The 22,367-nt window shown below is 40.7% G+C and overlaps 1 protein-coding gene across 1 annotated transcript in view; it reads right to left on the reverse strand.

Annotated features, from left to right (window-relative positions):
* Window positions 1-899: 899 nt before the first annotated feature.
* The window catches only part of OTUD4 (OTU deubiquitinase 4), a 40,755-nt gene continuing 19,287 nt past the window's right edge, over window positions 900-22,367 (reverse strand). Inside the window, exons 9-21 of the mRNA XM_068542566.1 lie at window positions 22,066-22,183; window positions 21,907-21,971; window positions 19,335-19,429; window positions 18,170-18,270; window positions 17,886-18,072; window positions 13,801-13,963; window positions 11,374-11,497; window positions 11,018-11,073; window positions 10,428-10,502; window positions 9,331-9,469; window positions 8,561-8,821; window positions 7,432-7,472; window positions 900-5,686 (exon numbers count right to left, since the gene is read on the reverse strand). Coding sequence (XP_068398667.1) covers window positions 4,475-5,686; window positions 7,432-7,472; window positions 8,561-8,821; window positions 9,331-9,469; window positions 10,428-10,502; window positions 11,018-11,073; window positions 11,374-11,497; window positions 13,801-13,963; window positions 17,886-18,072; window positions 18,170-18,270; window positions 19,335-19,429; window positions 21,907-21,971; window positions 22,066-22,183 — 2,637 coding nt within the window. The 3' untranslated portion in view covers window positions 900-4,474. The remainder of the gene's footprint in view (window positions 5,687-7,431; window positions 7,473-8,560; window positions 8,822-9,330; window positions 9,470-10,427; window positions 10,503-11,017; window positions 11,074-11,373; window positions 11,498-13,800; window positions 13,964-17,885; window positions 18,073-18,169; window positions 18,271-19,334; window positions 19,430-21,906; window positions 21,972-22,065; window positions 22,184-22,367) is intronic.

The following is a 22,367-nucleotide window of genomic DNA, read 5'->3' on the forward strand; positions in this document are numbered from 1 at the left end:
CCCCAAGCAACTGGCCTATAGGACTTGGGATCCCCCTTCCCAGCTTGCTGCCCCTGCACCTAAGTCACCTCTCTCTCAAACCCTGTGCTGAATGAAGCCTTTGTTTTAGGCTCTGCTTCCTGAGAAAGCCACTCTTAAGATGAGAAAGTCCATAGTAGGTTCAATGAGTATTGACTAGCAATATTCTTAGGCGACTTAATGAAGAAATACAGCCTTAAGAAACTTGGGTTTTCAAAGTACTTAAGTATACTTGCTACCTCAGTTTTCAAATAAAACTTTCAAAGTGTTTTATCTAACTTAAAAAAACTGAGTCATTTAATCTATAAATTATTCTTAGATATTCTGCACATCCCCATTTCATTTAATGACTGCTGAGAAAAATGATAGGACTAGCTCTCAAACCACTCAGAGCTAGGTTCAAATCCAAATTCTACCACTTACTAGTTGCGTGACCCGTTTTACTATATATGTAACGTAGGGAAAAGAACAGCACTTACCCCATAGATTATAAATCCCGGGTGGTATTTAATTGCACACACACTAGACTTTCTGACTGGATAAGAACCAGGGCAAACAACTCTTAATTTTAGGAGTTTACTTAAACTCCTCTTAAGATTTACATGCTATATTACTTGGTTAAAGCCCTAGCACCAAAGAATCACAAGCAGAATCGAGACAAAATTTAATATATGCACACAGTTTTATTATATAATGCAGCATCACATCATGAAGGGCATTTACTCTTATTTTATACATTCAGATATGTTTGAAACACTTCTTAAGGCTACAAAACAGAACATAGAAAAATAAACAGGAATATATTCAACACTTACAAAAAGTGATATGATAAAGAATATAAAGTACTATTTTCTTTTCAACACTTCAAAAGATGTATATATATTTTTTTTTTACAAGTAACATCACAAATGATCACATCTTCACATGCTTTAAGTATTATTTGTACTCAGTGTAAGGCTATTATCATTTTCCATACATAAATTTTTTTCTAGCTCTGTAACAATGCAATTTTTAATCCATTCAAGTAAATTCAACCCCAAAGTCGCTGTTTCCCAGCATTAAGACATGCACCCACCCCTCTTGTAGGATTTTTCTAAAATTTGTATTTCAGGGAAGAAGAAAACCTAAATTAGTGGGAAATCCCAATTAGTGGGAGAGTAAGTGGCTGCCACTAGTAGCAAAACCTTAGTTCTTTGAAACTGATATACTGGAACTGAGCCATTAAGATTGGAAACGACACAATAGCATTTAGACATTAAATAGGAAGCAAAATACAGTAAACAGAAATAGTGTAGCCAAATATGCAAATATGTAGTCTCTTCAGCTACACTAAAATGGACCTTGCTTAGTACCCATAAGTGAAAGACTAAGGTAAAATAAATGAGGCATAAATAAATATTGCTAGTTTCTAGGATGGCTGAATGTCTTCTAAACCAGAAATGGTTAGAAAGGAACTTTATTGCACCAAGTCAATCATAAGCAAGTTTGCAGTTCACAGGCATTATTCAACCTTGAGTCACAAAGGAAACACACTGCAAGAATATATACAGTCTGCATCAAATACGATAATGTATCAGTAGGGAAAACCTACTCCTGCCAGGCCAAGGCAGGGTCTGAGCTTAGGTCAGCCATGAAAATGAACATACGGGTTACCAGGAAACAGGACGAGGACTACACAGATGCTAGCATCCTGCCACCAACGGGTACGTGGAGCAAGAATTGAAGATTTATCTGAGAGGAACTGAAGAAGAGAAATATACACAATGCTAAAAAGGAAAGGGGCTGGAATCAAGTTTAGCAAAAGCAACTAAAACGAAAAGAACAGGTGAGCTTTGGTCATTCTAAACATTTGTTCTTCAAAATGTGTATCATAATAGAGTAAGTTCCATAATTTCCAACTCAAAATACAAATGATTCTCACTTCTAAGCTTTTGCTTTTCTCTGAAACATTTTATCTCATGTCAACATACCATATGACTCAGTTAAAACGAAGGAGGACAAAAGCTTGCTTGGCCCTAGTGTGACCTCAGCATAAGGCAAAACCCCTGGACTAATACATTGATAACAAACCTAAAGGAAAAAAACAAAACTGACCTTCACGTAAAGACAATTTTAAAACTAATAATCAAAAGTCAGAGTTCTTTTATTCTTATTCCAGAGGTCACTGAGTAAAGTACCAACTGCTAAAGTTCTCTTTCAGCACTGTTTCCATCATGTCCTGGAGGTAAGTATGGGAAACAGGAAGCAAATCGGCATTTCCTTCAGGAACTACAGAGTATTCTGTTACTCAACTGAGGTAAGACAGAGTGACAATGAAGAAATCAACAGTATTCTTTCCTATCCAATTTTTAAACATTTCGAGAAGAAACTGGGACGATCAAATCCCAGTCAATAAAACAAAGGACACAGGAAATAGCGATTTCTTTTGGACTCCTGAGATCAAACTGACATTGAACTTTTAAATCTGGTCATTATATCTAATGTAATTTTCATTAAAATTATCAGGTAAGCTAATCCTACATATACAAGCATGAGCTGAAAGTGGAGGACCCTCTCATCTTCTCATTCCGTAACAACTGTTGACGTTAACTAAGAAAAAAATTGCTTAAGCAGTACCTTCCCCAGTTGTTCTAGCTCAGAAGGTGACAACAGAAATTCCTTTCAACAGGTTCTCTCAAGAATTTTTTTCTTTTCCACACAACCATCCCAGTCTTTACAAATTTTTACCTAGCACCATCATAATAAAATGTTATCTTTCAAAGTGCTCTCTAAAATCCTATGTTACAAAACATCTACACACTAATCACTACTCAAATCAGCAGTTACAAAGACATTAGGTAATTAAAACAACACAGAGGTAAATAACCATTATTACAGTACAGTGGAGATTCACTGAGCCTAGCTGGCACCCAAACATTCCCATAGGTTATCAGAGAACCCAGAAAACTCATCTGCTTCAGTTTGTCAAATTCAAGTGAATTGTATTTGCTTTTAAAGTAATTGCTTTAAAAAAAATCTACTCTTGGCTAGGTATATTACACATGGCATGCAAAGAGAAATTACTACATTATTTGCATAGCACTCAAAACTTCCTGATCAAAGCAGAACATAAAAAAGGGTTGAACTTCACATTGGTATGTACAAATAAGAAATATAAGCTACAGTTATTTTTACATAGTAACACAGATGAATGAATACTGTGTTAATTCAGAGAATCACATCTCCAAATGGGAACAGAGTGCAACATGCAAAGGGAAAGTACAGCGAATACTGCAAGAGACTGGAAGGAAGCAGAATCAGAGACGTGTGACCAAAGGGGTGACGAGCTATTAAATGCAAACAAATCCACTGTCTAGCAGCATCCTCTAGAAAAGAACTCAAAGTCACAATCATCCTTTTTTGTACAATAGTTCCAGCCGTGACAAATTGAACATGCAAATGTAAAGTGGTACACATAACTGAGTGTGGTGCAAAGGGAAAAATGAAACACAGTAACTCTATAGAATAACCTGTCAAGCTAAAAATTTTTAACATTTCTTCTCACAAAATATTTAAATCTGTCAGTGCATTAGTGTTAAAGTGGCATTAAAAAACTTCTGCAGTTTTAACAGATGCAGATTATTTTCAAAATGCATAGCATCTACATTTCTTTCGAGTAGGCACCATGATATTTACACCAGTGCTAAGAATTCTTGGTGGGAACAGCCATTTCATTAGATTTCCTATTATTTCTTAAACATCTATTCTTGTATGCAATCTCAAGTTCAACAAATACTCACCAAAATTCAAAAATATACCCTATGAATATTAAAAGAACTATATACAACATTTCTAAGACACAGGTTAATAGGCTGCCTTATGTGTAATATTAAAGAGAAGACATTATTCAAGTTTGACAGATATTGAGATGAAAGGCCTTTGGGTTGGAAGCATTTCAAAAGACAACAGTGTTTTAGGCTAAGAATTGTTTGAGCCCAGTTTATGACTAAGGCATTGCATAATAAAATATACATTTCTATTTGGTGCAATGTTATGTTTTGGAATCTCTAGTGTGTCAAATGATGTATTTTGTCACTTTAGTAAACACTATAAAGCACACATTTCCAACATTTGAAAATTAAACTTATATAAGGAAAAAAAATCAAACACTAAATCTATAATGTTTTATATTAAGCTGTTTATAAAAAATACTTTAACAAACTTATTTCTTAACTTTTTATGGGGGCAGTCACCCGATAAATAGACAGATTTTGAACGAAGAAAAATGGCAACACCAGGAATTCACCTGCCCCCTTAAACGCATATCCAAAATCTCTTGTCCAGAATGAGAGTGAGGGTAAAGGGGGAGGGGAGGAGAGAGTTCCAATTTGGGTTTTTATTTTAATGTATTTTTTTTAAAGACTTCAGAAACATTCCACCTAAGAAAGGGCTTCTGCTCTAAAATGCCGCAACACCATCAAGTGTGCTGTCCCCGATGGCCATCTCCCACCCCTGACCTCCTCCTATCCCCCCTGTAGGGCCGTCCTCTGGCATTCCGATGGTACTGATAACCTTCATCTCGGCTCCTGCTTGGCTGCCCTTTCCAGGACTCCTCCCCTCTCACATGAGGGTAGCCCCCCCTACCAGAATAGCCCCAATCACTTTTGTACTTCCTGCCTCCGTAAGTCTGATTATAGAACTGCTTGGACCGACCACTTCTCAGGATGTCAGACACCTCGCTTTCATCCTCTGAGCTCTCTTCTTTTGGTCTCGGCACCCTGCTGTCCACAGAGCTGGCCCCACTGACCGCGTCGGCAGCAGCCTTAGGATCTTTCACTTTTTCTGGTTTTTCTTTCAGACTCGGAATGGTCCTTTTAGGCTCAAGTTCAACAGGCACAGTTTCTCTCTCTCTGTTTAGAATCTGAGCGGGAAGATGAGCCTTTCCCTCTGCTACAGGAGGGACGGGAGCCAGTGCCAGATCTGCCTTAGGTGTCTGGGATGACTGCTCCGCCTGGCCTTCGTGCTCGCTCACACTGGCTTCAGGGAGAGGACGGGTGCCTTCACCTCCAGCCTCGGGAAACTCGTCTGCTGCTGAAACCGAAGCACATTCTTTAGAAAGATCCAGATTTTCCAGGGGCAGATCCAATCCTCCCTTCTCATCAGAGGGCAGAACAATATTCTGCCTCATTACTGGATTTTCTATGAATCCCTGAAAAGGGTACCCATACCAAACGTGAGGAAAGAAAGGAGGTGCGATGGGAACCGGGCCTAAGAATGGGTTCGGCCCAAAAGACGGCTGCGGGAACATGTTCTTGCCGCTCAGCGACTCTTCATATTCAGCGTGAAGAAGCTGCCCAGAGTTTTCAGATTCCAGGTCGGCCTGATAAGACAACTGTCCGTGACTTTCAGACACCTGAGACGGAGGGATAACCAGGGCTGAAGAGAACGTCGGCGGTCCAGTCTCTGCCTGTGGCATCTGACCGTTGACACTGGCCTCAGGCTGCCCGGGGAAGTGAGCATCTGGACAGGTACAGTCGCTTTCATTCGGAGCGGAAGGGCCTTCTTGGAACCAAGGGTTTTGAGGATACATAGGGACGGGGACCTTTGGGTACATCCTGCAGGCCGCCAGGTAGGCCTGGTGCAGAGGGTACAGGTAAGAATGTGGGGCCCACATAGGGCAACTATACGCCTACAAAAGACAAGGAAAACCAGTAAGATAAACAATACAGGGGGCGGGGAGAAGTTCAGAGTGGGCTCAAGATAAGTTTCTCATGCCTGCAAAGACCATAAACTGCAGTCCAAATACTAGATCACACTGATACACAACATGCAAAGGAATTACAAAATTAAGTCACGGCTATGAGACTCCATTCCTTGTTCCTATCCTGAAACCAACTCCAAGTCCCGCTACAGAGGTTTGAAAGGAGACAGAGTGATGAACCCACCTACAGATTACCATGATCGTTAATCCCATCCTTCAGGTCTAACTGCACAGAAGTAATCTGGGGTGATACAGATCTCAGAAACAACCACCGTCAATCAAGCACTCGAGCCTCCAACTTCCAGTCTCTCGATCACTGGCTGTTTAGCTTGACCTGCATTCATTCATGTTCTGGCTCTACCACTAGACTCAATGTGTGACCCCGTGCCAACTAGTTACCCAGTCTAGACGTGTTCTACCATAAAAACGCTGGTACAGAAGTAGGTGACCCCCAACATTTGGACTGCACAGTCAGGAGATCCCAGAGCAATCCAACTGCAAGGATTAAAGTCAGACCTCTAGTCAGATAAGGATAAACACCGAAAATGAAATACTCCAAATCCTTCCCCTGCAAAAGGTTCAGCTAAACCCCAAAACACGAAGGAAAATTTACCAGACAACTGACTAATTAACCAATCAGCTATAGCCAACATTAACTAGATAAATATAAACTACGCATGAATGCAGCTGATGGAGAAATTAATCAAGTCTCCTTTTATGAACGGGTCCATAGGCCCCACACGGTAGGGCACTTCATTTCATGTATTAACAGTCCAGAACCCACAGAAACGAATCCAAGACAGCAGACAACACAGCACTGACGAGAAAAGAGTTCTGCAGCTCTTTCTGAGACAAGCCGTCTCCAGGCTGATCCCCTCCCACGGGGAGCTCTGCTCTGCTAGGGAGCTCCACCTTCCACGCGTGGCCTCCTCTCCGCCTTTCAAGCAACTGAGGCAGACGGAAGAAGAGCATCATCCCCATGCCATACGTGAGAACAGCTGGGCCCAGACACCCTCAATGACTTGCCCGGGGCCATACAGATAAAGAGTGCAGGAGCGGGGCTTCCCTGGTGGCGCAGTGGTTGGGAATCCGCCTGCCAGTGCGGGGGACGCGGGTTCGAGCCCTGGTCTGGGAAGATCCCACGTGCCGCGGAGCAACTGGGCCCGTGAGCCACAATAACTGAGCCTGCGCTCCGCAACAAGAGAGGCCGCGATAGTGAGAGGCCCGCGCACCGCGATGAAGAGTGGCCCCCGCTTGCCGCAACTGGAGAAAGCCCTCGCACAGAAACGAAGACCCAACACAGCCAAATAAATAAATAAATAAATAAATAATAATTAAAAAAAAAAAAAAAGAGTGCAGGAGCGGAACTTCAAACCCAGACCTTCCACCTAATTCCTCAGGGGAGCGCTTTCACTAGGCTGTTTCCCGAATACACTCACAGGGTTAAACCACTGCCAATTGAAAGGAAAAGCAAGCAAATACTGGAGCCTCAATCACCTCCAAAAACAAACTGTATGGTACTGAAAATGCCAACTTCTTAAAACAGTGAGATTTAGTAAACCTTAGGTTATTGACCAACAGGATAAGAGTTAAGATTATTTAAATGGTAATAATTTAAAACAGTATTAACTTAAATAACTTAAAATAACTTGAAAATGATAAAATATAAATACCTTTACACCAAGATTGAAGAAGAATCGAAGAATGTTCTTATCTGAAAATAAGTAACATCATCACTCACTAAAATTATACATTCACAAAAAGCTTTTGTTCATTATCCTCAAATGACACATAGTTCTAAGGACAATTCTGCCTACTTGGATTGTTTTTCTCTAGCCTGTGATATAAAACATATATTAAAAATTGTAATATAACCAACACCAGACTCTGTTACTGCAGGGTAATTCCAGAGTCAACATGCTTTATCTAGTCTAACATCCATGCCCCAAAATGGCTTAACTTGAGATTTTGATGACTAAACTTAAATCTGTGCAAAGAAAACTCAGGTGCTCACTGCGTTTCTTTTTTAAACTTCTCTGTGGGGTTTAAAATATTATGAAATAAAAAAGTTGGGGGTAGGAGTAAAAATCAACATAAACCTAAATCATTAACAAGATTAGTAGGATAATACTAGCTCAGGTATTCATTTGACATTAGCCGGTTACCCACAGACACAAACATCAAACCACTGACTAATAAAAGAAAATCATCCACAAAAATCCAAGTAAAGAGCACAGAGAGTCACTACATTACTCCTTCAGTTTTTCAAATAGGAAATCTTGCAAACTAAACTTTCTTAAAAAAAAAAAAAACGAATTTAAAAAGAATTCCTTAGAAAATATATACTATTGCATGCAGTACTATAATGACAGCTATTATGTATTCTATTCATTCTCCTCTCCAGTTTTTTCATGGATGAAGTAATATGAGTAGTTCCAAACACCAAACCACTGACGTGGAAACTCAGTACTGTTTAGTTATCTGGTTAGTACACTATTAAGATTTAATTCAAAATGGTTTCAGACTGTTTTTGAAAAAATGACAGGGGCAGGGGAGTAAGGGGAGGGGCTGCTGCTATAAATAATAGTTTATATATTACTAAACATATGAAAACACACACCAATCAAACAGAAGCTGAAACAGGAGTGATGAGCGACTAACAGCTGAACCTCTGCTGTCCTCCCCAAGCAAGTCCTTTGGCTTACTCAGCAACATGACCTCTGTCCTCTACTTACATTTCTCACTGAACCTGTACCAGTACTTAATAAATAAAATCAGCTTGAACTCGGAGAAGGAGCTCACCTTTAGGCAGGTCCTCCCCAGTGTGACACAGTGAATAAGGTGGTGCAATGGCTCGATCTCCCTTTTCGTTACAAGGAAACCCAGGATAGAGTGGGTCTTGGTAAAGGCTCAGTGTCTGAGGCAAAGGCATCAAGGGCTGGTTAACGGCCTGTATTGACACAGGAACTGGAGAGGGTGTTAAATGAGCTTGGGACACAACAGAATCAGGTCCAGTGGTCAGAGTCTGTGTCACTGACAAAACAGGAATTTGAGCAGGGACACCTACAAAAGAAAGGGAAAGGAATCAAAAGCTATAAAGAGGTAAAAATAATTCTCTACAAATATAAGTTTACATTAAGCTAAAAGGCGAAGAATGCTATAAAACTGTATAGCTAGTAAAACGGTGTGTGTTTAAGCAATCTAAAGAAGTACTAACGTCAACCAAACACGCTCCTGGACACAAAGGAGGAAACAAGCGCCCAGAAAACAAGCTTTGAGTCAGTATCTTCTAATAACAGCTCTTATGAACAAGGCACGGAGCCTGGCAGAGAGCTGGCCCACGGGGGTGAACACTGCGCTGCCAGCACTGGGCAAGCAGAGCTCACACAGCTGCCCCCGAGACTGTGAGGGCGCACCTCACACGAGCACCGCAGGCAGCTGGGAGCAGAGCAGGGCTCTGGGGGGCTCCACACGCCTAATCCCGCTCGGAGGGCAAGCTCACACTCAAGCATTTCAAGACCTGGAAGGCTTTTGCTGGTGGATTCACCGAACTTTTAAAATTTTTATCTAACCTGTTGGTCCAAAAGTTGTAGGTTCACTTGGCCAGGCTGGCACAGTGGCTGGTAAAGAAGGCACGGCAGGAGTTAGATGTACCTCTGGAGACACTAGAAGGGGAGCTGGATTGGACAGACACACATGTTCTGCTGGCTTCTTCAAGAAGAGGGGGTGGAAAAAGACGAGAGTTCATTTTGCTTAACACTAATTCAACCACCACAGGTACCCTGAGTTGCCTGCCTTTTACACACAACTGTGGTTTCTACATACATGGTCTTTCTTCTGGTCTTAGAAATGAAAGAAAAAAACACAGTAGCTGAAAACTCCATACTAACAAATGTGATCCTAACCAGTGATTTGCCCACCAAAAGTCAGAGAAGTCACTGGCAGGGTTAGAAACAAACTACAAAGCAACCTGAACACAATGCTCTTAAGGCAAGAAAGCAAAATCACTGAAATCACCCTGAAATTCACGAGCTTAGAAGCTCCTCACACAAAGACTTAGCATAAAACTGTACACTTTCCACCTGACACGAAGGATGTAACTGAAAGGCAAAGGACAAGAACTTTCTCTGCTCCTGTATTAGATAGATCAAGAACCAAAATCATCTGCTAGAACTCAGGTTCCTTCATCATTCAATCTGTAAATTGGTGGTATTGCACTTTAGATGTATATTTTTCTAATCTCTTCAATCATTACATTCCCTCCCTTGTATGAAATAACTGTTAAGCATGCAGAGTTGTCTAACTCTTTTTTAAAGTTTTGAAATAAAACAGAAATTCATAATTTCCCTTCAAAAATCTCACTTTCAAGCCAACTCACCACAAAGGCAACACAAGGTGCCAGATACAAACTTATTCAAAATCAATTCAGAAGAATGGCTTCTATGTCCAGACAATGGTGATTATAAAAATAACATTCCATTAAAACTTGAGAACATTCTAGACTAACCAAGAACAGAATGAGAGAAAAATCATAACTGTATTCCAAATTATGAAACTAGATAGAGTAAATTCTCCCATTTCCTGTATTTTCTGTTTTTTAATGATGACAGTAAGAGTTAAGAAACCCAGGGAATGGAGCATTCAATGTCAAATGCTACAATGTACTTACTTGTTCTGTAGGAGGTGGGCACTCTAATTTCTTTGACGGTGATGTAATTCTTGAACATTTATCATGGCTAATATTCTTTGGAAGCACCAAAAAAAAAAAAAAGCATACTTTTGCATTTCAAAGACCCACATTCTGGGGTAACATGGCCGCCTTTACAGCCCACCCTACTCGCACCTGCCTGAACCCTCTGACGACCAACTACTCTTTTCCATTGTACCTGGGCTCCAACAGGTAGGGGATTTTGCCTCCACATCTTCATCACATCAGACTACTGGGCAGTTTTTATCGGGGGCATGGTTTCAAAACGGCACTTTTCCCTTACAAATCTCAATCTACTATAGAGTAATGGAAAGTAAAAGCTAAGCTATGTTCCACCAATTCAGATAGGTCATCGTAAGGTACCCTTGAAGAAACGGTTATAATTTGTGAGCGAATTCTCCTCAAGCACTGTAATTTTTTCTCAATTTTCTTCTGCTTTTCTACTTCCCTAACACTTTGTTATACAATGATGAAATCACCTCCATCTCCTTCTACACTATCACAATGTTAAGGAAAAAGAAAGAGACGCAATTAGTATTTAAAACGTTTACCTCCAGTGTGCCTGGCTCGGGCTTTTTATCCAAGGGAATATGTCCATGGACAGAGTCTATAACAGATCAGAATAAAAAAGACGGCATCATTCGCTAGTTAGGTGTGAAGACACAACAATAAAATGTGAAGACAGAGGAAGCCAAAAGTACCATTTGAACCATGTTTAGTCAGTGGATAATAGAGTTTTCAGAATAACACAATGTGCTTTATTTAGCTTGAGTCAATGATTCTCTACAACAGTGAGACGTGACAGTACATTGCTTAATCATTTAAAAAGTAAGTTCTTTTCCCCATGTCTGACTTTAAGCCAGAAACAGATCTCTCGCATCTGCTTTCAAATGATGGAATAACATACCTTTATCTTTTCTTTCTTCGGTGTCCATTCTCCGCCTGCTTCCTTTTCTATCGCTTCCATGTGATGATTTTCTCTGGACGCCTGGGTTGCTACCCTGAGAAGCTGACTGGCTGACTGATGAGCTCTTAAACAAAACCCAACACTTTGGGTTAGAGATTTACTCACAAATATATGAACAAAATCTTCTAATTAACCTTACTCTTCATACATCTAACTAAAACTCTCAAAATTCATAGCCCTGTATCTTTATACTTCCCAAACTACAAAAAAATAGGACCTAGGGTTCGTATTACATACTCTATAGTAATCGGCTTACTAATAAGGTAATCAGACGCTTTGGCCTAAATTAGTACGACGACTTCTTCGTATGCCCATACTTCAGGAAGCCACCCTGACCAAACCTTCACTTTGCAACTTACACTTCCATTCTCTGCACAAAGAATAGCACCCTTCATACCAACCTTCAAAAGCAGCCATAGCTGAGCCACAGCCCTTGGTGGGGGAGAAACACCCAAGTGCAGACGGGCAGATACAGTGCACTAGGACGCTTACCACTGACACGCTACCGTCAGCAAATCACCCAAGCTCCACGTGAGCTCCAACTTCTAACTGGTGAAACATGGGGATTGGAATAAGTCTGGCTTCTCAGCTAAATCACCACTGAAGGTCTCTCCTCTTCTAGCATCTGTGAGTTAAGTGCTGCACACGGCCGAGAAGAGGACCTCAGCCCTCTGTGGCAGGCGTTTTCTACAAGACAAACCTGAGTCGCTATCAAGTCCAAGACAGGATCAAATGCCTGTTTAAAGACAATGAGTACGAAGACCCCATTTTAACAATCAAAACATTTCACAATCTATTCCCACATTACAGTAGTTGTTTCTCCCCATTCACTAACTGAAAAGAGGACAAAAAGCTGTGAGTAGAAGCTTAAATGATTTGTAGTTTTTTTATTTTCTAAATATTATGGAAAAATAACGTATCACAGAGATAAATATACTGAGACTAAAGACCATGCCTAATTCACATATGAATTTGGGCATTTCTTCCAGTAATTCCTAAACTCCAATCCCTGTGCCAGACTGAACTATATATATACTGTTCCAGGTCAGCTGTTTTCAACTGAGCATCTCATACCTCTGAAGGATCCCATGGAGGCCAGAGTACAAAAACTTGAGTGTGTGGGGCTTTAATGTTTTATACTGGTATAAATATATATACCTGTATACATATTATACATATTGAGAGAGAGATATATATATATATATATATATATATATATACACGCCAATATATGTATCATACATATGATATATATATTGGGTAGCATCCTGTAACATTCCATTTTGTTTGTTTAACCCACTGTTAAGAAAGCGTTCCAACCACCACTCTCCATCACAGGTCATTCGGTATCACTTACCGATATTTCAGACCATAGGCACAGGGCGCCCAGTGCCCCCAAACTCAAGTAGCTAACCCTTGCCCTGTGCTGCCAATGACCCCTGCTCACACAGCATTTACTTCACTCTACACAAGAACTGTTTTCCCTTCTGACTCCCCCAAAAGAAGTAAGAAACTTAAAGGTAGGGACCACTTGTCTCATCAGAGAAGCATCCATCACAGCCCAGCGTCTGACACAGGGAGCAAGGGCAAAGCCACAGGGCTGCATGTACTACCGCCTCCAACAGTGACCACTCTGAACAACAGCTCTTATTTGTATGTACTAGGTTAATCTTGTCCTGGTGTGTTTAATAAGGAACACCTGAAAAGAGTGTCCCGGTTTTACAGATGTATCTCGTTAACTGAATCATGAACCTCTACTGCTTAGGGAAAGTTACTGGTTTTGGCTAGCAAAAACAAACGAGTTTCGGTTCAAAAGAAAATACTAGGGCTTCCCTGGTGGCGCAGTGGTTAAGAATCCGCCTGCCAATGCAGGGGACACGGGTTCAAGCCCTGGGCTAGGAAGATTCCCACATGTCGCGGAGCAACTAAGCTCAGGAGCCACAACTATTGAGCCCGCAAGCCACAACTACTGAAGCCTGTGTGCCTGGAGCCTGTGCTCCGCAACAAGAGAAGCCACCGCACGGAAACAAAGAGTTGCCCCCGCTCACCGCAACTAGAGAAAGCCCACGTGCAGCAACAAAGACCCAACGCAGCCAAAGATAAAATAAATTTTAAAAAAAGAGAGAATACTAAACTTAAAGTGAGATAACCAATTTATTACTTGCCTCAACTCTGCCACCAACTAGAAATATCTTTAGACCTCACCTTAATCATGAAGATGAAAAGGAGGGGTAGCTGCATAATCACCAAGGTATCTTTCAGTTTAAAAACTATTAGTCTACCATTTAAAACTATGGCTTAATACAAAAACTATATTAAGGAAGACTTCTGAAGGATAACTTTTAAAATCCCTTTTTATGTACATACGGAGAGGGCTGGGAAAGCCTGTTCATCCCTGTTCTGAATCTCATAGAGTAAACGAGATTCTTCTATAGCTTGCTTCTCTCTGCGCTCTTCTGGAGAGAGGCCGAAATAGTTAGATTCTCGAGTCGTGGCATCGAAATCCTCAGCTCTCTCACGATCAGGTTTCCTGTCAAATAAAACATTCTTGTCATGAAAAAAAAAAAAAAAAAGACAAAATGTACTGAGTACCTAAAATAATACAAAACAACGCTTTTAGCAATTCAAATATTTGACCAGTTTAGCTACACTGTGACATTACAGAACTTTTAGCTGCCTGGTTAATAAATGTTTAGGAAACAGAAGTCCCTGGAGCATTAGGCTACATTTCAGAGTCAAGAAGACAAACTTAAAATGGGGTGGAAAGAAAAGAAATATATAACTCACTTCGAAGTGATACAGGAATCACTGAGATTTTTCTTTTCATCAGGGCATAAATGCAAGTAAGCACTGTATATTTCTTTACGCCATATTCCAACACTTTCATAAGAATTCTCTTTCAAAAGAAAGGGAAAGTTAGGCCTCAAAAGCACTCTAGTGCTTTTAGGTTTAGGTTTTAGTTAGTTTAGGCCTCAAAAGCACTCTAATTTTCTGTTCTAAGTAAAGGACAACGTTCAAAGAGACACCACGACCATCTTCCTGCTTTTTAAAGACACTACCAAGGGGGGATGAAATGTGAAAAGAAGAAAAACATGCACCAGGCTAGATACTAACCACGACTGAGACTGCTGTCATTTCAATAAGTTTGGTCAAAGAAGGAGACAAAAAAGTTCATGAATAGAGTCTAGTAGCCTATAACATAACCCTAACATTTTCATATGAATTAAAACTGTTATAGGCAATATAAATACTATTTCTACACTGTGTCTAATAGTTCCACAACAGTGGGAAATGAAAACCCAAGGCCAACAGGGAAAATATATTGAAGAGATGCAGCTCCCCTAAAAAGAGCGGGAAGGACACAACTGATACCATCTGATTCTCCGACCCCTGAAATAAAGAACGGCCATTTCATGTCCTCAGTCCCACTTAAAATCACATCCTAATTCCAATGGGGCACACGTCAACCCCAGAGTATTGGGGGAAAAAAACAGGGGAGCAAACCTGCACCCTCAATCTTAGACCAGTCCTTCTCAAACCCCAGTGCTGAAAGACTCCAAAGATGACTCAGCTAGTGCCAGGAGTCTACAGAAAGTCAATACTCCCTAACCTCTGCGCCCCATCACCCAAAACCCACATCTCACCCTCACGCGCCACAGAGAACCTTTCCCCTCCTGAGCCTAGCGGGAGGGGAGATATTCAGCACGGACACGTCTATCATTTTCGGCACCTGCGTGGTGAAAGCATACATGGCAATCCTGCTCGGTTTTTGTTACACTTTGTTTTGTTTTCTCCAAAGGAAGAGACGGCATCAATGAGAAAGAAATTTAAAAAGCGAGCGGTCATGAAGGTCTCATGCCCAACATCACTGCTCTTTTTATTCGATAACGAGAATCCCAAACTAATGTGTTAAAAGTATTAGAAATGAAGTCAAAATTCTAACGGGCTTAAATCAACTGGAGTGTTAGCTATAAAATTCTAAATTTCGACTAGAATTTTTTAGAATCTTACTTTAAATATTCAACCATCAGCAGTCTCTAAATTTAAGACACTAGTAAGATTCATTCTCACTCCCACAGGCTAGAAGGCATACTAACTGCAAGTACAACTACGTTCGTACATAATCAATCACAGTGCCAAAAATTCTCCAAAGCTTTATGTCTATGTACTCTCCACTGCCTTCTGCCATCGAGTGTTTTATACACCAAGTAATAGGTAGCTAACACATAAACAAGAAAAGGACCGCGTCCGTCTGATCATTCTAATTCCTAAGAGACTGGACAAAACACTAGAAACACTCTGGATAAGAATTCAGTTTGTGGTAAACAAAAGTGTATTTAAATTAGCCATTTGGTAGTCTGTGTATGTTCTTTTTTTAAAACTTTAAGACATTAAAGAGTATCCTCTGTTCAAGAGAAAAAAAGGCTCTTCTAGTCTACTAAAAAATGAGAATTTTATTAAAAAAAAAAAATCTCATTTCTGTCCATGACCTTCCTATACTGACTTCACATTTTTAGGTTTCCGAAGCTAATATTCAAAGTAAGTTAGTCCTCTTAGGTACCTTGCCTGTACTGGGTAAGATACCACCAGACGCTGGTGGAGTCTGGTCAATGTCCGCACATCAGACTTCAGCCGCAACTAGGTGATTTAGCGACATAAGTATTATCTGCTGGGGGAGGCTAACCCACCGTGGGCCCCGAATGGCCCTGCACATCGTTGCTGGGTGTGCCAAGAACACACGGCCCTGATTACTCTGTACCCAGGCCATTTCTCAGGGTTGTGTATCTAGTGACCACCCTTTAGGGATGAGGGAATTCTTTCTTATGGTTGATTTTTAATCATCTGTTCTCATTAGAACTTACGGATAACTGGATTATGAATACATATGTACTTTTTACGCACATATTAGCATCCCTTCGAGGATACACAAGAATCTGTTAACGCTGGATGCCTCTGCAGAGGAAGCTAGACAACTGGGACAACAGGGATACGAAGGAGAATTATCAGAACAAACTTCTCAGTGTTTTGGATTTCGAACAGTATCAATTAATTTGCTATCCTGAACAGCTGGCTCAATTAAAAAGAAAACTGTAATGGATGTGAAGTACTGGTATTTGTTATGAATTGAATTGCGTCTCCCAAAAAAGATACGTTCAAGTCCTGACCCCTCGTATCTGTGCATGTGACTTTATAAATAGGGTCTCTGCAGAAGTAATCCCATTAAGATGAGATCATAGCGGAGTAGGCTGGGCCCTAAACCCACTATAACTGGTTCCTTACTGGAAGAGACACAGACACCCAGGGAGAACACCACGTGATGATGCAGGCAGAGACTGGAGTGATACATCTACAAGCCAAGGAACGCGAAGGACTGTGGACAACACCAGAAGTAGGAGAGGCCTGGGACAGACTCTCCCCTAGAACCTTCAGAGAGGGCACAGCCCTACTGATACCTTGATTTCAGACTTGCAACCTCCAGGACTGTTAAGAGAATACACTGCTGTGGCTTTAAGCCAGTCTGTGGTACTATGCTGCCACAGCCCCAGGAAACTACACAGTATTGGTACCATGTCAGCCTAAGAACCTACAACTCTGTCTTAAAGATGTTACATAAACTGTCTTTAATGACAAAATGTTAAGTACGTTCCCAAGGAAGGGGAATGCCCAAATGCCAACAATAAAGAAACTGAAGACCAGAGCTTAGCAAGCACATAAGCACATGCTACCGCTGTTCAGATGATCGGGGAGATCAAGCTCGGACGGGGACGGTGAGCCACAAGCACCCACAGGAGGCGTGGCCAAGTTCACAGGAAGAGGACAGCCTCCACTTAAGACACACCTTCTCAAATAAAGCTCCTCCAAAGAATATAAACTACTCCATAGCTCCATAAGCTACTCCAAGGAAGGGCAGATGAGGGAAAAATTTAAATCCACGGCACAGGAAACTATGACCCTGACGTTCATCTGCCTCTGCATATTCAGTCAGAATGCTGGTAATTCATGATCACAGCAACCTGTTCAGTATTAGACACGTTACAACAAGCAATCCAAACTTGTCGGAACAAAGTAGGCTGACCATTCTGGTCGATTTAAGTTCCTATATAAAGAGGACTACCCTCACCCTGCAAGGAATTAGGGCTGCCGTTTGGAATTCAGTATTTAACACATTACAAGCTACCGGAAAACTCCGAGGTGCCAGGTTACGATCTAAATCATTTGAAAAAAGTTATTCACAAACAAAGATGTCTGACCCTACCAAATTACTTTGATTTGTTTAAACAGAGTTATAAAGAACTGAAATCCCCACGTTATTCTATCAACAATGCTTTTAATGTCACGCTGTAGACAAGTATACGAACAAGAACTGTAACTTTTTAGAAGCACGTGACACAGAGAGTAAAAGAGATGCTTCTCGCTTAAGTTTCTAGCTCTCCTGCCTTCGGGACGGTTACCTCGTGGCCTGTGCGGGTGTCCTGCTCAGACTTCTGTGCTCACCGGAGGGCTTCTGAGACTGCGGCGCTGCAGAGTGGCTGGGGGGCGCGCGCTGCCTCAGCCCCGGAGGGTGCTGCAGGCGAGGTGGCAGCGCGGGCGGGGCTTTGCCTGGCTTCGCCGGGGCCTTGGGCCCTCTGTAGTCCGCATCTGTGGCAAGAGCCAAACTGCCTCGTAATCTTCCCATTATGGACACCCCCAAGCACCGCCCCCTCCCCAAAGAAAGGGTAACCTGGCGTGCTCCTACCACAATGGAAATTCTGTCCGGAAGGAGGTTTTTTCATCTTCTTCCCTGCCACCATGTTCCAGCTTTCTGAGGAAGGCGGTCTGAGGTTCTTCGGGGAGAGTCTTTAAAAGGAAGGAAAAGACTTGCAGTAATTTATCGTGCTCCCCCAAGACTACCCACTTAAGTATTCTGCATAAATATTTTACTTTCAGTTTACCTAAGAATTCCCAGGTTTAGTTCTTATATTAAAAACACATTAAAGTACAAAGCATTTAGCAACCCAGATGTAACTCTAATCAAATAAGATGACATAAATCAAAAGCACATTTTCTAACCTACAAGGACAGAAGACTAAAAGGCCGTAATCATAACCTAAGCAAAAGATTAGATAAAGAAGGAAAGACTATTACTCTGTGAGATGTGATGAAAGTACTGTAGCTAAGGATGGGGAAGGGAGGAGTCTTTACTGTGTTAGAGACACACAGAGGCATCTATGTGTCTATGAGAAATGGTGTGATGTTTGGGATTTGCTTTCAAATATTCCAATTCCACTCACATCTTTTTTAAAGGGCTTAGGGAGAAGAGATTAGAAAAGACTGCCAAACCTGCTGTTAGTTGTTAAAATAGGGTGATAGTTAAATTGGGGTTCACTGGACTATCCTCCTCACATATGTGTATGTTTGAAATTTTCCACAGTAAAGTTTAGGTGTGATTTACTACCTTTTCCTCTAATAAAGGCAGCAGCAACTGAAACAAAAGTTGCTCTAAAGTCACACTGTATAATAGCAAGTATTTCACTCCTCCATCAGACAATCATTTACTGAAGACTGCAAGCAAGGCAGCAATGAATGAAATTAGAAATGAATGTGGTCCCTGTCCTCCAAAGTCCCCACTTCACAGCTACAATACAGTTAATTTTCCAAATTGCCTTAGTGAAGAATGGCACATTTTCAACAGTAAGCAACAAAACAAATATTATTTATTTAAACTACCTTAACACGGATAACACTAAATTTGAACTCAAACTATTTTTCTACAAGATCTAGACAAATATATTTCTCTACACACAGGCAATACATTTAACTGAATTTGCAAATACACAGGGACATTTAGAAATGCTCACGATTACATTAGGCTAAGTGGAAGAGATGGTGAATGAACACCTTAGCTGAAGAGCAATACATACTTCTTTCCAAGTTCTTCGACCAAAACTGGCCCGTTCTCAGGGTGAACCCCTTGAAAGTCTGCATTAGAAAATTTTCCATTGTGATCCAACCGAACCTGTTGAACGATTCCACAAAGAAAAATCAGTCACCTGATTCTTTCGCATCAACCATCAGTTTTTAAACTGTTATTTCATTTTCAACTAAAGAGAAAATGAACATATATAGTTAAAAACAAAACAAAGTTCAAAAGGTACACAATAATATTGTCTCTGACCTCCCAGACCTATGTACCTCCATCCAAAATACTTTTGTTTACTCTTCCAAGTTTTTTCTAAATTGTCTTGGTTCTGAAGGCAGGGCTGTGGCACCACACACACCAGGATTCCAGGCCCCGCTTTTCTACTTACCAGCAATATGACCTTGGGCAAGTGACTTATCTCATGCGTCAGTGTCCTCGTATGTAAGATGGGGCTAATTATAGTACCTACATCACAGGACGCATGGAGGTGGAATGAGGTACACATGGTATATATAAAGGACACCAGCCTGCACACAGCAACCACTCAACAAAGGAGGACAACTATTATTAAAATCACTATTGTCTCCTCACTTTTCCAATATTTAAAATATTGTCACACGTACATGTGGCCTTTTTCTCCCTAAAAACAGATCCGTCATCTCTTCTCTGACATACGATTGGTTGTTACACAACAGCAAACGCTAACAGGAGGATAAGCCTTTAGGTCTCCTCCTGCCGTCAAACGGCACACCCAGCACAGGGCACCGCTAACCACTGCGCCGGGAGCCTGGCGGACACGGCCCTGCGTGAAGCCACGTCCTCCTATCATATCAGTACAGCTGGCCCTCGGCATCCGCGGGGGACGGGTTCCAGAACCCCTGGATGCTCGACTCCCTTATGTAAAATGGCAACAGTATAGTCAGCCCTCCACACCCAGACGCAGAGGAACGGCCAACTGTGGATCAAAGTCCTCAAGCCGAGGTTTCGTCCTTCAGTCACAGCAGGACACTGCTTTCCTCTCTTCCAGAGTTTAAGAGTAAAAAATATTTTTCTGAAGTTAGTTTTTATTAAAAGTTTAAACTACATTTACAAGCTTGCTTGAGTAAACGGAAGTCACCTTTGAGTCGCAGCAGTTTCCGTAATAAATTTCAATTAAATTTTATCCAAGTGAAACAGTCAAGTGGTAGAAATAGAAAGAAAGTACTCTAAAAAGGAAAAAATTAAAACAAGTGCCTGCTTTACCATCTACCTTATCAGCAGCATCTGCTTTACAAAAGCAACTGAAATCTCAAAGCAAATATGCTTGATTTAAAACAACAAGTAACATAATTGTAGTGATGCAGCATAAAACAAGCCATCTTCTCTTCTCTACTGAGTGGGGTTAGGAGGGAAGGAGGCAGTGCCCTAAGCCCTGGCTTTACTCTTCTCTTTTGTCCTGTTCCAAGTTCCCCAAACCTCTACAGTAAAAGATTCCCCAATTCTGTTCTGTGATTAGGGCACATTTCTGACAACCCTGTAAGGAAGAACCTAAATGAATCGTGTCCTCTTCTTCCTCTCCTTTCAAAATACCCCCAAATCAGAACACTATTACAAGTTCTTAAGGTAAAGTCTGTCACTGACCTCCAGAAATAATCCTGGTCCCCCAGACACTTTTCACAAACCACTTTATCACCAAGGAAACAAGTGTTTCCTCCACAAGTCAAGAAGAAATGTTTGTCAATGGCTATTTTAAAATAGTTTTAAAGAGGTAACACTTTTTGATGAAGACCATTTTTGATGAAAACTATCTTCCAAATAACAATTATTTTTGGTGTGTGTGGGTTGTTTTTGTTTTAGAAAGAGTAATATCTTTTCATAAAGGTTTCTCCAGTCTTGGCATTATTAACACTTGGGACCAGATGATTCTTTGCTGGGGGTGCCGTCCTGTGCGTTCTAGGACGTCTGGCACCATGCCTGGCCCCCACCCACTAGATACCAGTCGCAATTTCCCTGCTGTAACAAGAAGAATGTCTGCAGACATTGCTAAATGGGAGCTAGGGGTGCAAAATCACTCCACATAAGAAACACTGATCTAACACAACAACTTTCCCCCTTAACAATCAACAGTTTTAAGCCCAAAGCAGCAGCTTATTCAAAGTAAATGGCAAAAATTTCTCTTATTGTTCACTTTCTTATCTCAATCCAACAAAAAACTGTGTATTATCAGAAACTTCCAGGATGCCTTCCATAAACCAAATTGGCCTATAATGTCAAGTCTGAATCCATTTCAATAATTTGTCAACTGTAATGAAAATATCTAAAAATCTAAAATGTTACTGTTACTTCTTTGAAGTAAGTAATATCAAAGACTAAATTGTTTTAAAGATCATGTGATGGGACGCCATGGTTTTAGATATATTTGACTTTGGTTAATGTATTCAAAAGCTAAATATTTATAACTATTAAAACGTACACACAATATATTCTGAAATCCCAAATTAACAACACATCCAAACTTGAGCTGTTTTCTTGATTCCTATTACAATAAATAAGATTTCAAGTAAAATCTTCTCTTCCTCTACATAATCACTTACTTGGCATTTGTCTCCAACTTCATACTGTAAGCCAGCAGCAATGGAATAATCATGTTTTTGTTGAGCTGTAAAGAATATCAACATTATATCAAGTTGACACAATCATTTTCAAGGGCCTCAAAGCAAATTTATGGAAAATACACAGATTTTTTAACTCACCTTGTTTAGACTTCAGCCAAATTTCATATTCCACATTTCTATAGACTGCTGGACTGAGTGACTTAAGAACCTTTCTAGACAAAGGAAGGCTAGGAGAGTTCCCATTGCTTTTCGGGTGCTAAATAAACAAAGTCAGGAAGTCCAATCAACACAGAAATGCTTTTAAAACATGTTTGAGATATGTATAAGAGTAAAATCAAATGAAGAAGAAAACTTTAAAAATTTAAGAGGCCACCAAAAAATGTCTTACTAGTAGATGATCCTGACTCTATTGAAAATGTACCAGAAAAGAGAAAAAAAAT

This window comes from Eschrichtius robustus, chromosome 4 (genome assembly GCF_028021215.1).
Source record: "Eschrichtius robustus isolate mEscRob2 chromosome 4, mEscRob2.pri, whole genome shotgun sequence".
Classification (NCBI taxonomy): Eukaryota; Metazoa; Chordata; class Mammalia; order Artiodactyla; family Eschrichtiidae; genus Eschrichtius; species Eschrichtius robustus.